The sequence below is a fragment of the Pararge aegeria genome, chromosome 6 (assembly GCF_905163445.1).
Source record: "Pararge aegeria chromosome 6, ilParAegt1.1, whole genome shotgun sequence".
NCBI classification, from domain to species: Eukaryota; Metazoa; Arthropoda; class Insecta; order Lepidoptera; family Nymphalidae; genus Pararge; species Pararge aegeria.
This window is the reverse complement of record NC_053185.1, coordinates 2,393,664-2,410,674: the sequence shown is the minus strand read 5'-3', so window position 1 is coordinate 2,410,674 and position 17,011 is coordinate 2,393,664. Positions and strand designations below refer to the sequence as shown.

The window sequence follows — 17,011 nt, the reverse complement described above, 5'->3', positions numbered from 1 at the left end:
CATATCTAGTTAGTTTGCGAAAAATCTTCATAAATTAACCTAGAGCCCGTTTGCAGCACCTAGGTAGTGGTGCAAAATCGAGTGCAATTGCGATAAAATTTTTGATATATATATATATATCTAAAATTGGACAAAATTTTATAAAATTACTTACGAACTTTCGAAGTTTAGTTGCGGCCTTTAGGCCCGACCCGCAGAAACTACGGGCCTCGGCGTACTGCTACATAGTCTGCAATCTTCTTCCTCTACTTAGTAAAGAAAGCGGTTCAAGTTCGTTCAACATATTTCAATAAACGATTGCTGTTGTTCTTGGAGCTTCAACCGCTCACTATGTGAAACCGTTAATGACGACATAAACATTGCCAATCATAAATGACCGTCCCGAGGAACTACTCCCAGTTTCAGCTTAACTAAAATATTAAATATAGAACCCAGCATACCTTGAAATGCCTATTACAAATGCAAAATATGTAGAGCCTAGTAGCAGCACCACATACATATTAGTCGATAGCGCTGGATAAGCAACGTTGACACATGTCACTAAATGGATGGATGCCCGAATAAAGTATTTGGTATCCGTCAATCTCAGCTCTTATCATTAAGAAAGAATAGTTTAGTAAAAATCGTGAAAAGAAGAGTTTCATCTCACTTTTAGTTGACTCGTATGTAACAAAAAATTTCTAATATTTTATATTAGGTATGTAGTCTTAGCCGTCAAACCCTCATATATTTGTATAAAAAGACTATGTAAACGATTAAAAAACCCACACTTCTAACTTTTTATAAGTTATGTGCGTTTTAGGAAATTAAAATATCACTTGCTTCAACGGTGAAGGTAGACATCGTGAGGAAACCTGCATGCCTGAAAGTTTTCCATGATGTTCTCAGAGGCGTGTGGATTACACCAATCCGCACTGGGCCAGCGTGCTGACGACCCTCCCTTTTGTGGGAGGAGACCAGTGCCCTGTACCGGTATCAGGTCGAAATGATGATGAAGATGTGTGCATCAATAGATCCATCTTTGTGCTTATTTTAACAAATATTAGACATTGTCTTTGACTTCTGCTGACGAGTTCTGTTTTCTATCATCGTGGTGTGAAAGTTCTCCAAACACCCAGACCGTTTATGGAAATCTTCTCGCGAATTTAAAACCAATATCTTGTATCGTGTTGGTTGGGACTACAGACAAGTGTGAATGTAATGTGCGTACATTATTAGAGTGGCCATAAAGTCAGACGGGTACTGAAATAAAACGCTTTTAATTCAATAGTAATATATTTTTTATTGTATTACAATCATCACTTTTCCATAAAATATACAATATAGTTAAGAAACTATTAAAATAAGATATAAAAATACCGAATACTGACAATCTTTTAAAGGCTAAATAAGAATTGGTAACAAAACTACGTACAGAAGCGTTACTGCGTCAACACGCGTGCAAATTACAGAAAACTACACCAAAAGTGTTGTCTTTTTCAGATGCTTTTTATGATTATTTGTTATTGTTTAGTCGCGAGGACTCAGTGACGACGAAGATAATGGGGCCAGCTGAAAACCAGTGCTGCGCGTTTATATATACTGAGCCAGCTCCTTTGTCACACTTTTTTTTTTATATTTTAACAATTTATGACACAAATGTAACATTTTACACAAATGTGTGACAATAAAGACTCTCTTCTTTCTTCTTCTTTCACCAGTGTTGTAGCAGTTACATTTCTGTACGTAATTCTGGTATAACAGTGATAATGAAATAGCTTCTTTAAAAGCGCGATCTTAGGTTGAAATTTGCGTAACGTTATATTTACTTCCGCTTACGCTAAAACCGAGGCAAATTAACCTTAAAACAGTGCTAAAAAGCTCTAAGCGCAATAAACTAGTCGACTATGGAGACTTGGCAACGTTTGTGTGTAAGAGCGAAGAATAAATAAGCGAGACTTTGCTGGCACCATTTATCGCGCGCCGCGTTGTCTTAATTATTTTGCTTTTATCGCCTATCGGCCAGGTAAGGCGAATACTTTCTCAATTTTGGACTTGTACAGATATTTTATAGACTATAATCCAAAAATACTAGCTGATACCCGCGACTCGAACTCGAACTCTCTTAATTACCGGGACAAATTTTGTAACAAATTTCAGCCAAATCGGTTCAATGCTTGCGACGTGATTGAGTAACAAACAACCACATTTGTAATATTATATAGTAGGATAACTTTGTATTATGTTTTACGCTTGTGGGGTCACAACTAATATCATAAATGCGAGGGTGTGTTTGTTTGTCTGTCCTTCACGCAATCAATCAACATTATGTTTGGTATAGAGTTAGTTGAAAGGACACAGGCTACTTTTTATTCCAGGAAATAAAACGGTTCCACGGAATATGTAAAAAGAAATGTAATAAACGCAGACGAAGAATGCGGGCAACACGATGCCTTTTTTAGTGCTTACGATAGCGATTCATTTAATGAGTCCAATATGTATAGATGTACTATTTAAAATAATATATGAATTTGATGCAACAAGAAACACCCTACAGCTATGGCAAGCGGCGGTGCGGCGTAACAATCATTGTTCCGGCCATACGAAAAAGTATTTAAACATATGCTTAAATCTATCGGCTGTTTTGAAACTGCATATCATTTTTCTATAATATAGTTATAAACAGAACAAATTTTGAATATTGTCTGAATATATTCTAGATCACATAGATTAATGCGGCTGATATTTTAAAACGTTTAAAACTAACAGTCTACTCCAAAGCCATCTTCTCTTAACTTAATAGGCAAAAATGTACACTCTTCAGCGTACACAGCATGTTATTCACTAAAGCACAGTACGCACTATCTAAATTAGCCGAACAGGTCACAAGTGTTCGCACCATACATAGTTCTTTAAATATACGATACTGTACATTCGCCAACTAATCCGAGAGTCGACTAACGGCCAGGTGTGATCCTGTGACCTGTCAGCTCAGAGCTGTATTAGTGGCTTCTCGTGTGCTTCTTCACGTAGTTTAAGCCTCGCGCGCCACTCGCTGCGGTCGGTGAGAATCTTGCGGCCGTAGGTCTTGTGTATGTCCCTGAATGGCACCTTTTTGCGTGGAATTTCTGATTTCACACTATCTTTATCTACAAAAATAAAACAAAATCAGTTTTTTTTTTTAATGCTGCTTTAGGACACCGAACATAAGTGCAAAGCTGAAAACCACTACGCCTTTTACGAATACCAGCTTTTGTAAATTTTGATTTATGAAATTTTGGACCTTAACGTTTAATTTATATATTTAGACCAATTCCTAATCGAAAAAGGAAATACTTGTGGGAGCACTTGTGGAAATTTAAAATATTTAGATGTGGGCACACCATCTTATCTATTTATTTATTTATTTATTTATTCCCATCTCACATTTTTGTCATTACAGGAAAAAGTTATCTTAATACGACAATGCAGCATGTTATGTAAATTTTAATAATATATATAACTACTAGCTGTTGGCCGCGACTTCGTCTGCGTTTGATTTTGTTTTTAAATTATTCAGTATCGCTAAGCCTTAAATGAGTATAGTAGTATATATATAACATGTGACTGTCAATCAATTACAGACAAATAATTTGCAATAAAATAAAATTGCGACTATAATTAAAGATCTAAGTTATCCTATCTCTTAAGTTGGACCAGACTGCTCACGATGTTCCAATTTAATTTAAAATCGGTTAAGTTGTTTAGGAGTCCATCGCGGACAAACATCGTGACAGGAGATTTATATATATTAAGATAGTGTATATGATAATATCCAAATCGCTATATTTGTGAGTTCACTCAGAGTGCAACAAAATAAATCCGTCTTCTCGGCTATCACATCTATATATATCATATATATATCATATTACTGAACATCTGCAGCATCTAATTGTTCTGTAGTGAAAGTTAAGTTGTTCTATTGGTATGGAATCTTGAAATATGCATTTGAAAAATTTAACATTAATGTAAATGTGTAGGTATTACTTAAAAGTTAGGATTTTTTTTTTATCAAGTTTGCAACTTTTTAAAGCAAATTTAGATTTAAAGACCTTTCAATGATTTAGTTACGTTAAGTAAATCCTTTACAACATCCTTTATAATTATTCTTCTCCTGGTTATTTGTGTGAGCGTATAAAGCTATGTCTTCCGCCTACGAGACCCTAGCGGTCTTGCGTGTCAAAAAATCCTCGTGATGTCCCTTCATATAATACTATTTTCTTCCAGAAATCTTTCTCCGTCCACGCTACACACCTTTGGAACTTACTACCAGAACATATTAGACACTGCCGATCGGTGCACTCTTTTAAACACAATGTAAAGGAGCATTATCTATCGTTGTCATAGTATATTTATCACTATATTTATATTATATAAATATTTTATTGTATATATAGTATATTCAAATTTTATTGTATTAGTATGTAGAATTTTGTTATTATTTAGATATATTAAATATACTTAGTAGTTATTATGAAGTATATTGTATTGTAGTAATCATCTTACTCACATCCTGGCGTAGCTGGAAGAGCTCTCTTATAGAGATAAGCTTTCCTTTGTACACTTCATGTATCTTATGTTCACATTCATTAAAATTTCATATTCAAATAAATAAATACGTAAAACTCAATGCTCAGTTAATGCAGATTGTCTTTAATAATAACATAACTCAAAAAGGTGCTTTTTATAGTTGAGAATGTTATGGATGTATCTTACGATGTCTGCTCCCAGGCACAGCTTTGCCTTCACCCTCCGGCGGCTTGTTGAAGGGGTTGTGGCGCTGTCCGCGCGGCGGCACCTTTGGCTCATCCTCAGATGGACTCAAGGCCACTATGCCCGCAGCATCAGCTGCCTCTTCAGCTGGTAAAAACACAATAGCCATTAAGAGAAACTATACACTGAGTAAGCCAAATTTCACCGTCATTGGTTTATTGGTTAGAATGTTCACAAACTCATTTTTTTTTTTCAAATTTGCATATATTACATGAAAGTTATGAACACAGTAGTGAGATGATGGCCGTAACTACATTGGTAATGTTACAGCTAAACTGTTAAACAGCCCACAACAAACGGGTAGCTGCCTGCTTTTTTGTTATCACCATCTCACATGGCCATTTAAAAGTATTTAATTTAAAAAATCAAAGTCCAAAACCATGTGATCGTACCACAAGCTCTCGAGTTTGATTCTTGGGATTTAATATTTCAGGTCAGTGAAAGATTTGTTAGGTATTGGATTTATCTGTTTAGAATTCCAAGTAGTCGATAGTGCGCTCACTATAGGGATATGCCAATATGCCAAAAAAAAATATATCTGGCCTTGGCCCAATCAATCATGACCTACTGTATTCCTTTATGGGGAGGTGCCGCTAAAACTAGATTCATTGAAGTGGAAAGGGCTCAGCGGTATTTATTGAAAGTTATGAACTTCAAATCATGTCGATTCCCAACAGTGTGGTTATATCAAATCAGTAACTGTCTTACAGTAAGACAATTATACGTTTTAAATGCAACTCTTAAAGTACATAAAACTCTGCGTATTGATCGAAGTATTCTTAATAAAAGAACTAATAATACTGTCTGTCCCTTCAGTAATCACTAAAACGGCCTTTGCTAATAAACAATTTAAAAAACAATCCAGTCTTATATATAACAGAATTAATAAAGCACTTAATATATACCAATTAAATTCTTACGATTGTAAAACAAAAATTACTCAATGGTTACAATCACTAACATATGAAGAAACTGAACTCCTTTTGCAACTGATAAAGTAAGTCATTAAATTTATTAAACAATAAGGTTTATTACTTAAGTAATAATCAGCCTCACGCATATACACGCACGCGCGCACGCAAGCACGTTCTCACACACACACACACACACACACACACACACACACACACACACACACACGCACACGCACACACACACGCACACATAACATAATCGCACTCACACTGCATGTTTTACTCGCATGTCAGAAAAAGTAAAAAATAAAAAAGTATTATATAAATAAATTGAGATAAAAATGTGTTTTGTAATGGAAGAGCGAGATCTTCTGGCACAGGTTTTAAACTTAACAGAAGTTCTCCGCCTTATCTGCTATTGTTTTATGTGAACAAATAAATTTTCATTTCATATCAAAAAAAAAAACTTGTAACGATTATGATGATAATAAAATTCTCCTCAACTGATTTCCAATAAATCCTCGACTTAACAATGCATAAGTTTATATAATGAGTTAGAATTCATTTATTATTTAAAACAATTGCATTTCTTAAAAACATTTTTGTTTTAGAGCAGTTAGCCCTGCTCTAATCTCGCACGGGAAAATAAAATTGAAATATGTTGATGTTGGAAAAGAGCTTCTGGTTACATTCCAAACCAGCTATATCAGACCTAAAATTCTGAAACAAATGCTTATACTTTTTGTATATGAAAAATGTCAGGATAGAACTGCTCAACCTAACATACCTACCTATAGCACAGTCACAACCTGTTTATCTTTTTGGTAAGAGCCATTACTGACAGTATAATGAAGTCAAGATTTATGATTGTTAAATCTTGGTTTTTGAAATTATATTTTGTTATTGAGAATACAAATCTTGGCACACTATACTAGCATAAGTAACACCTATGTGGTGTGAATAAGAAAAAAAACATTTTGCTTGTTACCACAGATTATGGTAAATGTAACGGCTGTGATGGGTAGGTAAATATTTGGGCAAAAAAATGATTGATAAACTGTATAGTGTTTTGGTATTGCCACCCATTTAGTTATTACCTCTAGACTACCTTACCAATAATATATTTCAAATGATTAATAATATAAATAAATAAAGAATAATGGTTAATGCTAAGCTATCACCTTCAGCCTCCTCCAACTGCCTCTGAAGTTCAGCAACCATCAACTTCATGTAGTCATAGCTGGCACAAGCCAGAGCCTTCATCCAAGCCTCCATTGACGCCTGAGAGTTGGTACACAGGTAGTATGTACGCCCACCCTCGCAGTGGAACACTATCTTGAAACTGTAGGATTCTTCTTCAGTTAGTTCTGAAATTTTATTTCCCAGTTCAGTTTAATATTCATCATATCTTATTGCTTTGTTTCCATTTTGTACAACTTTCTCCACACTATGCCACCAATATGTAAGGAAACATCATTATACCAATAAATGCAGCTTGATTCAACCTGACAATGTTTCATCATACCCACTTAAAAGTAAATTATAATATATTTATAATATATTTATAATATAATATATTTATACTCTGCGCTTTTTATTTGCATATATCAAGTATTTTGAGGGGTCAAACTATTAGTTGCTCAATTTGTTGTTATCAATATTGAAATCAATAATTTTTAACAATAGAGCTCTTGTTCCACATACTAAGGTAGATAGCTCTTATTTGTCTATGATGTCACAACTGCAGCCATTACAACCAGTGTTTATGCAGGACTTTTTTTTTATAATTTACAATTTATGTCATTGTTGATATCAATTGTAGATTATCAGTATCCTTTCACTTCTGCACAAATAAGATATTATAGAGCAGTGATTCAAAATAAGCCATCATGTCCATTCTGAACTGGTTCTGAGTATTTTTAATAGATTATATACCTATCAATTATGGGTTTAACGCAGGAAACAAGCCCAGGATCTCTTGATTTATAGTTGAACATACTAACCAAAAACAAAGTTACAATTGAAGATACATATATATATATATAATTTGTAAATTTAATAATATATAAATAAATTGTAAATTTGGAGAGTATATACATATATATATATATATATATATATATACAAATCTTGGCACACTATACTAGCATAAGTAACACCTATGTGGTGTGAATAAGAAAAAAAACATTTTGCTTGTTACCACAGATTATGGTAAATGTAACGGCTGTGATGGGTAGGTAAATATTTGGGCAAAAAAATGATTGATAAACTGTATAGTGTTTTGGTATTGCCACCCATTTAGTTATTACCTCTAGACTACCTTACCAATAATATATTTCAAATGATTAATAATATAAATAAATAAAGAATAATGGTTAATGCTAAGCTATCACCTTCAGCCTCCTCCAACTGCCTCTGAAGTTCAGCAACCATCAACTTCATGTAGTCATAGCTATAGTCATATTATATATATATATATATATATATATGTATATATACTCTCCAAATTTACATTTGCATAATGGTTACTTTTTTTCGTTACCTATTGTGCATCCCTCCAGTATTATTACACCAACAGGCTCCTTATCGCCTTTTTTATCGAGGTAGAAAAGAAGATTTCCCTTGAGAGTAAACCATCTTCTCTGGTAACTCTTTCCCACTTCGCCTCTCATGTCCAGCCAACCTTCCCGGTCCACAGGGGTAGCAGATGAAGCAAAGGCACACAAATTCTTCTCATTTATCTTCATTTTTGCTTTTCAATGTAAAAACAAACGAATTTTATTTTTGTTGTTGTTGCGTGTCCGTTCCAGTCTAATTCACATTTCTCAACGAACGTCTTACGTTATATCCACACTTGCCACTGCACAGGTTAAATTACTAATTCTTTACTTTTGAATATTTACATATAAATTATATCAATAATTTATTATCAAATTATTTATTTCTCGTTTTTATAGTGGTTCAAACTAGATTGGAGATCTATTATGGGAACGTCAAAATTGAAATGTCAAAGTCATCATGAACTTGCTGTTACTGCCAGAAACAATTAATTCCATAGATAAGTCTCAAGAGTAAATATTGTCTCTGACGTATGGCCATAGAATAAATGCCGTAGTGAGTAATACTTAATGTAAGAGTTCCTAGGCATACATTTACGTTTATTTATATCTTCAAAGCACCACCAACATATGAAAATAGCCCAAAGTATTAATGAAGTATTCAATATTTATTTTAATATGTTTTACCAACTGTTTTTCACTAGGCAGCACTTAACACGTTCACAGTCCAGAGTTTCCAAAAGGAGTCAAAAAATTATATACCCGCACGTCCACGACTCTGAAAAGCGTCTTACGCCTATGTAGTACAGTTTATTTCAATGGACTTGTGAACAAGAATAAAACGTTAGACTGGTCATGTGGATGAGGAAAAACTTACGGTACATATTTATGTTCTTGTAAATATGACATAGTAAAAAAACTTTTTCGAAAAATATTTATATTTTTAATTGAAGAAAACTAAAATTATGTAATCAATTGAATAAAGATAACATGAAAAATCAATGATATATGGTATAACACATCATTATTTATACCATGTAGACCAACTATGTAGGTACCTTTGAAAGCAGCAATAAATAATAAATATACTACGACAATACACACATCGCCACCTAGCCCCAAAGTAAGCGTAGCTTGTGTTATGGCTACTAAGATAGCTGTTGAATATTTTTATGAATATAATACATAAATACTTATAATATACATATAAACACCCAGACACTGAAAAACATTCATCCTCATCACACAAACATTTTCCAGTTGTGGGAATCGAACCCACGGCCTTGGACTCAGAAAGCAGGGTCGCTGCAAACTGCGCCAATCGGCCGTCGAAATGGATGCCACCTTTGAAGTTTTACCCTGTGAAATAAACTTATGGTAACAAATGGTGCATCGTATTTTGTTCTCCGACCTGTCTTCTTCTCAGTCGGTTCGCTTTTGTCAGAGCAGTCGTGGTCGTCACTTAAGTGTTGTGGCACGCATGACTATCCGTCGCTAATTTTTTTATACCTTTTAGAGCATTTTCTCGTAGCTGCATAGCTGGTCTGCAAGGTTTTACCTTTATGATAGTTCAGAATCATTTCTGGTTGTGTATTGTTCTTCCTCCAGACATTCTCATATCTTTCCCATACCTAACTCTTTGATAACATTATGTCTTCTCGCTTGTCTCTCAATTTCATATAATAGTTTCATATAGTATGTTTTCTTTTTGCATTGCAGCTATCTTCTGTCCCTTCTCCAAATTACTGATAAGAACTTCACTTGGTATCCCATTCCTTTTTCGATTTATTGTACCAATCGACTTTGTATTTTTTTTGAAATCTAAGATCTTTGGAACACACTTCGAAAACATTATGGAGAAGTCTCAGGCATGCCGGTTTCCTCACGAGTTTAAGCAAGTGATATTTTGATTGCTTAAAATGCACCTAATTTAGAAAACTAAAGAGGTGCGGCGGTGCTGGCATTCGAACTTTGCCCCCGAAAGTGAAGTCGAAGTCCTACCCACTGGACTATCGAGGTTACATTTACAACACACTCTGTAACTGGCAGCTTACCGGCCAATCAGAAAGCGAGTTAAAGTGGCGGGTTGCTGTTAGAATTTCAAAGGATTTATTTTGTTTGTCGTCAAAAATAAGCCTCTCGTTCGGAACGACCATTGATTATTTGAGAGGTTTTATTTAACGCAGCTTGTAATAAGGTTTTTTTCTGATGTTTAATACCTTTTTTTTTAGAGGAAAGTAACATAGATTGCTTTATTACATACATTCTTAGAAATGCAGAAATTAATTTTGCTTTCCTTAATTGGTCTCGAATACTTCAGTTTTTATTTTTCTGTTTCAGTGTTTCTAGAAATCCTAACCTTTAAATCAATACACTACACTATTCCCGATAACTATAGAAAAGTCTAAATAAAACGAAATTTTATGTTTATAGTAATAATTGACGGCCACAAATGATGGCGCACCTGATGGTTAGTGGAAAACCGTTGCCTGTAACGAAGCATCACTTTGTAGGGCATGCACGACTTTGTAGGGCATGCACGGTACACATCGTACATAGTGGCGCCCTATGTCCATAAACTTGAGGCGTAGCTTCATGTGCCTGTTATTATAACAATGCCCTTCAGACTGGAACATCAATGCTGCTTGGCAACAGAATTTGTAAAGCTTAAAGAAATGAATAAAATCATGTTTTAAATATGTAATATTTTATTCATTATTATTATTACCTATTTTCACAGTTATTTATAAAGTTATATTAATATCAAGTATTACACTAACTTTTGTTTATGAATTTCTAATGATTGCTCCGTTAAGAAAATTTGATTTCCATCTCAATCATCAGATTTGTCCTCTTACAGACTAATATATGACAAAATGGTGAGGTCTATATACAGTACAATCCCAATTCCCTAAAAAAATTGACAAATTCACAATAACAAAAAAGTCAAAAACAAAATCTTAAAAATAATTCATTCAACTACGAATCTCGCCTAACAACTGTACAAAATATTACGAGTGGTTTCTTTAAAATGTGCTCCATTATACATCGGCAAAGTGGGCAAATAATTAACGGTACTTGAACTACCCTATTTACAAAATGTTTTACAAAACAAAATATAAACTATATACAACATCATTAAATATTCTCAAATGCTTTAACACATTTAAAACATTTTATATTCAACTAGCCATAAATCAGTTTGACCGTGGGCGAGCCATCGCTACAAATAAATAATATATGTACCGGCATACTGCCGACCACCGGAGCCTGTACAATTTGTCTATATCAGTTCTTTACACTGATTCTAAAAAGTTGCAATTAAAATTAATCAGGTAATAAGCAATGTTATATAATTATGAATTTAAAGACTTTGTTTTATACATAAAAACGTTATGTTAACCTTTGAATTCAAAACCAAATTTACAAAATGGTACTGCTAATGTGAGTATGAAACTTCTAGGATGAACAATGCGTGTTGCATTTCTTTATACACATGATAATAACTGTATGACACTTCTATTACTATTTTATATTAAAATAGAAAATTTAATATATCTACCAAACTGTGAGAGATTCAACAGATCAGCACTGTTTTTTTTATTACAATTTATTTCATTCATAATTTTATAAAATGATACCTAAATATACAAAATGCTGTCATCAAACATGGTTTATATTTCTTTACAACTATTTAACTAATCGTAAACTATTGGTGTCACTAATTGTTTTTCAGTTATAAGGTTAATTATCATAAGAAAATGACATCACTAGAAACACTGTTTTTAGAATAGTACACCCCTCCATCCCGCGCTGTCAACGCGGATTATTGGCAGTTCTCTTATAATATAATATTACATTAGCAAAATTTTGCACTATTTTTTATCGTTACTTTGAAGAAATGTGCTACTTAGTCACCCAATTTTGAGCTTTTGTTCCCTGGATAAAAGACTGTACACGGCCAAAAAACTCGTGCCTAAATTGAATGGTCAATTATTATTGATCTAATGTATAATTGCCACTAAATGTAAAGCTACATGGTCTTAATCAAGTTGCTTTGATTTAAAAAAAAAAAAACTATACAAAAATAATGAAAGTAAAAAATACAAATTTTGATTTCATTAGAAATAATAGAGATGAAAAATAAAACCCTGTCAAAAAAACCTTTTAAGAAAATATGTCGCGGTAAAAATATCTAAACCACTATATAAACAGCTATATAACACCTTTGGTAATTCATACCGGTTTGAAAGGTAAAATAAAAAATAATATATAACATTACATAGCACAACAACATTATATTATTATCATAACTGCAATAAGTAACTTGTGACTTTCTACATCATTGAACTAATGTAACTATAGACAGAAGATGGAGAAATTAGTTTCTGGTGGCGATCACACACTAAGACTATAATTATTATACGGCTAAGAAGAAAAACTAACGGAGACACACCTGTCCATCTATCATAGAGTGATCACTGAAAACAACTCCAAAATACTACACATTATAGTAATTTTCACAGACGCAAGCCTTTTACAACTTACAATAATTGGGCTTACTTGGTTCTCTATCTCTAAACTAAACTGCAATGACAGGTCGAAAAGTTTCTTATCCTTTTGCCCATTACAAATATTTAGCGTAGACATTTCAGTTAATCCAAATTAAAACGAAATTGTCATGTTGTTTTATATTTTGGTTTATAATGCAGTATTTAATCTTTATAAACATTCATTTGGTTTGATAGTTTGGCAAATCTAAAAGTAAAACATCATGTAACTTCTAGAACTACCAATATGAGATCTTATTAAAAAATGCAAATGTTATTAAAACAACTTGGTATAAGAGAATTTGTTTGTGATGATACTGTACTATATTCTCAATATTGTAATATTACTATTTATTTTCTACTAGTTAGTTTCCATAGTAAAAAACACAATGTGACAATTCTGTTATACCCAAATCTCTGAACACTAAAGTGACAGAGTTAAAAATTATGCAAACATTTTCCACAGGGAACATCGTAAACGGATTAAGGAAAGGAGACCTGTCAATTTTGTTTAGTTAAGAAAATTGGAACCAGTGTCTTAATCTTATTTCATTGAACCATTAATTAAAGTGATAAATTTGATTTAACAGTTATTTGCTATAATTGCTGCATGACCTTTTAACCACCCTTTGTTTCCTTCAATGCTAAGCAGTGTAAGATGAGTTAGTTAGACACATCCAGATCTACAGTGAGTTTATAAAAATACTTAGGATAGCCTAACTCCTTCAGAACATTGTGGATAAATTGTAGGCTACACGGAACCAAGACATATAATCAATTTCATTGGTAGGTCTTTAACACTACCTCAAGCATTGAAACCTCGCTCAACTCTGGAGAATACTACCTTTAGCATGTATCACAGAATATGTATCTACTAGTGAAACGCCTAGTATAATAGCTACAGAAAGGTTGACACATAATCTCATTTATGCAGATGGCATGCATAAATGAGATTATGTGTCAATCTTTCTGTAGCTATTACCTTTAGCACAATTTTTCTATTCCTAAGAATACTATTGACATCATCTGCAGGCATGAATGTTGCATTTTTATGTACTTAATAATTTTTGCTCAATTAGTGATCAGCTTTGGTTAAAGTTCGTGATTTACCTCAAAAAGGTAAGCACAGTTTAGAGCCCATTACACAGAAATGTGTTTTTTTGTGTGCATAAAATTGCATGCATTTGCTAAGAGAGCGGATAATTGAATGATACTGTGATAAAACAAGATTTGTCACATGAAATCCAATAAATTGTTGGAAACATGTAAAATTCAATATTCTTTTGTTGTGTATTTTTTTGCCATTTAGTATATGTAAAGTTTAAGTCCTATGTAGGTAAAAAACCTGAAGGAGGGAAGTTCCGTGGTGTTATAGTTCTTTGCCTACCAAGACTTACTTATTAATGCAGAGAATCAAAAGGTCCCAACGAAATCCTAAAATAAATATAAGTTATTAATATTCAAATATTAGCACATTGTTTTGGTGACATTGCATGATTTGTGTGTCTTGTGCTTAAATCGTATTTAGTTTAACTATGTAATGATATGAATGATATAATCTTGACAACAAAAATTGTTTACTTGGATAACCATATAAATTCAATAGGAGAAAAGAACAATTAGAAAAACTTATAAAAAGGGTATAATTACAAAATTTTATGATTTTGTTTTTATAAAAGTGGCTAAAGTTGGCCATAAAAATAAATACAATGCTGTTTAAAGTGGACGCTATACTATAGAAAATGAGGTTGTCAATGGAGAGTGAGATCATGGAAGATTCAATATTTTTCGAAAGCCCATAATGGAAGAAATCTTTTTCCCTCACGAGAATAAATGAAAATGAAATGCTCTTAAATGAGACAAATCTCAATAGATGACAGATGTTAGGTATCTGTCTTTTTATTCCAAATTGGCCCTTTGTTGAAGATTTTATTAATTTATTATATTTAATATATTAATATAATTCCCCGGCTTATCTAACATCTTTTTATAAATTTTCTATGTTTTAATATAACATTTTGATATTCACACAAGTTTGTGGTAACTTCCAATCCAAATAAATGCCTATTTGTTATAACGTATTGAATATTTTGAACCAAAATCATAAAGAGCATTTACTAATATAACTTTGATGTTGGATGCTCAAGGTCTCCACTTTGGCAAGTGACAGCTTAGTACGGTGTGACAAGCAACAGAAACAAATTATAACCTTCGAACTTTTGAACCAGTAATATTATGGTAAGTTAAGGTAATCTTTAGCTTTATAGTTTTCTATAACAATATTTGTTATCTGCAGCTTATGAACAAAATAATTCTCCAAAAGAACACAACATTCTTATAATTCTGAATACTTATAACAAAGAGGTCAAACAATGGAGTCACCACTCACTATCCGTCGATTGACTATAACTATTCAATAACCACCTCAACAACCCTCGTAAGGATTAAACACCACATCTTGACAACAATAACTCTTCCCTAATGAAGCCATCATACATAAGCCATACCATTTAATTAATTTACCTAAGTACTGCCTTCTAATTCTATACTTTTGTGTACAAGTTTGTATGTAGTGTATTTTCATATATCACAAACGAAAATAAATAAGACTTGGTGTTATTAAAATTACATAATACACTACACACAACTTTCTATTAAAGAAAAAAAAATCTCAAGATTTTAAATCATCCAGAAAATTATAATAAATGATACTGTTGGTTACTAAAGTAACCATGAACATTTCTACTGATACTGAGTAATTCTTTTAATGCAACTAATTTAGCTATTTTTTTAACAATGTCATTTTATTTTCGCAAGTCTGTAACATCAATCTCATATTAAAAAAATAATACCAGTAAATAATATTATAAATATTGTAAGTAAGAAATAAATAAAATATAAATAAGTTTTGTAAGATCGAAAAGAAGAAGAATCTAAGACAAATAATATGTGATGATTGCTATTACAGACATACAACATCCTTCTCAACAACTCCCAATAAATAATTTAAATTACAATAATGGTAACCAACACAGATGGTGCTCACCTCTTCATTTGCTACACACAATGTCTATTTATCACTATTTTTCACTACACTGTGCCTATGTGAAACTTCACAATATAAAAACTTTAACAAATGCAAGTATTTTATGGACTTGTTTGAATATTTCTCGTGGCGCGGTGCACTTTCACTTGGAACAGATTACTTCCATCTTAGACGACCGGCTATACTTGATAGCACACTATGCAATGGCACCATTTAAATGGGTCAGTAACAAACTTATTATATAATCATGTCACATTAAACACTACCGGAGTGATTTATCGCGTGTTCACTGTATCCTTCGTTTTTCTTCTTCTCTAGAATTACTGTAATCTTTTGGGACAACATCAAATGTGATTCCTTTGTTGTAATTTATATGTTTAATTGTACAAGTGGTTAGCATTTGAGCAGTGATTGTCGACTGCAATTGCTTATCACGTGACCCAGAGCTTTTCTTGGACGAGATTGTTTACTCTCAGTAATGAACATGAGTGAAGCAGTTTGTGGTTTGTCGGTCGTCTGCGATAAAGTTCCCGTTACAAAACAAAGATGAATTGTGCTCTAGCCGAGCGCGGCCGCCGTGTGGTAGAGCTGCATTAGGACTTGGACATGCAACGGCAGACACGACAGTCGGTCGTGTGTCGTACCGTCCAGCGCGAGCCATGAAAGAGCGTTATACCCTTCCAGCACGTACCTGTAACGAAAATTGCTTTATGTATATAGGGATATTACAGATACCGAGAACTTGGTTCCGTCTGGTTCATCCGGCTCGAAGGACCAAAAATGTATCATTGTTCTTAAAATTGTTGAATGTGATAAATTAGAGTCAAAAGATGAAATCAAGATTAGACAGTAACAATCTAAAAGTTATGACAATTTTTACAGACGGAAAGACACTATAAAAACGCGATACTATTTTTTCTTTCTAACAGTTTGTATCGAGTATTTATTTTGCTTCACTCGCTTGGCGTCGCAAATGCACATACAAATCGCTCACAATGTATAGCTCTCTCTCTCTACACGATATATCTTTTTTTCTCTCAGGTTTCGAAAGGTGTCTAAAAGTAACGTTTCCTTGAAGAATCAAAAATTATATCCAATCGCCGTCACGAAGTTTCACATATAATAACAATAAAATTTAGATTAATTTCGTAT

At 33.0% G+C, this 17,011-nt stretch overlaps 2 protein-coding genes across 4 annotated transcripts in view; both read right to left on the bottom strand.

Moving 5' to 3' along the window:
- Positions 1-2,331: 2,331 nt before the first annotated feature.
- On the bottom strand, positions 2,332-8,699 carry LOC120624584 (sesquipedalian-1). The gene is made up of 4 exons (XM_039891220.1): positions 8,248-8,699; positions 6,887-7,072; positions 4,735-4,878; positions 2,332-3,128 (listed from the first exon to the last, which is right to left on the bottom strand). The coding sequence occupies exons 1-4, from the start codon at positions 8,450-8,452 to the stop codon at positions 2,971-2,973; spliced, it is 693 nt and encodes a 230-aa protein (XP_039747154.1). The 5' UTR covers positions 8,453-8,699; the 3' UTR covers positions 2,332-2,970.
- A 4,031-nt stretch (positions 8,700-12,730) lies between these two features.
- The window catches only part of LOC120624750 (mediator of RNA polymerase II transcription subunit 13), a 116,792-nt gene continuing 112,511 nt past the window's right edge, over positions 12,731-17,011 (bottom strand). For all 3 annotated transcript variants that reach the window (XM_039891452.1, XM_039891453.1, XM_039891454.1), the window contains one exon: positions 12,731-16,550. In XM_039891452.1, coding sequence (XP_039747386.1) covers positions 16,418-16,550 — 133 coding nt within the window. In that variant the 3' untranslated portion in view covers positions 12,731-16,417. The remainder of the gene's footprint in view (positions 16,551-17,011) is intronic.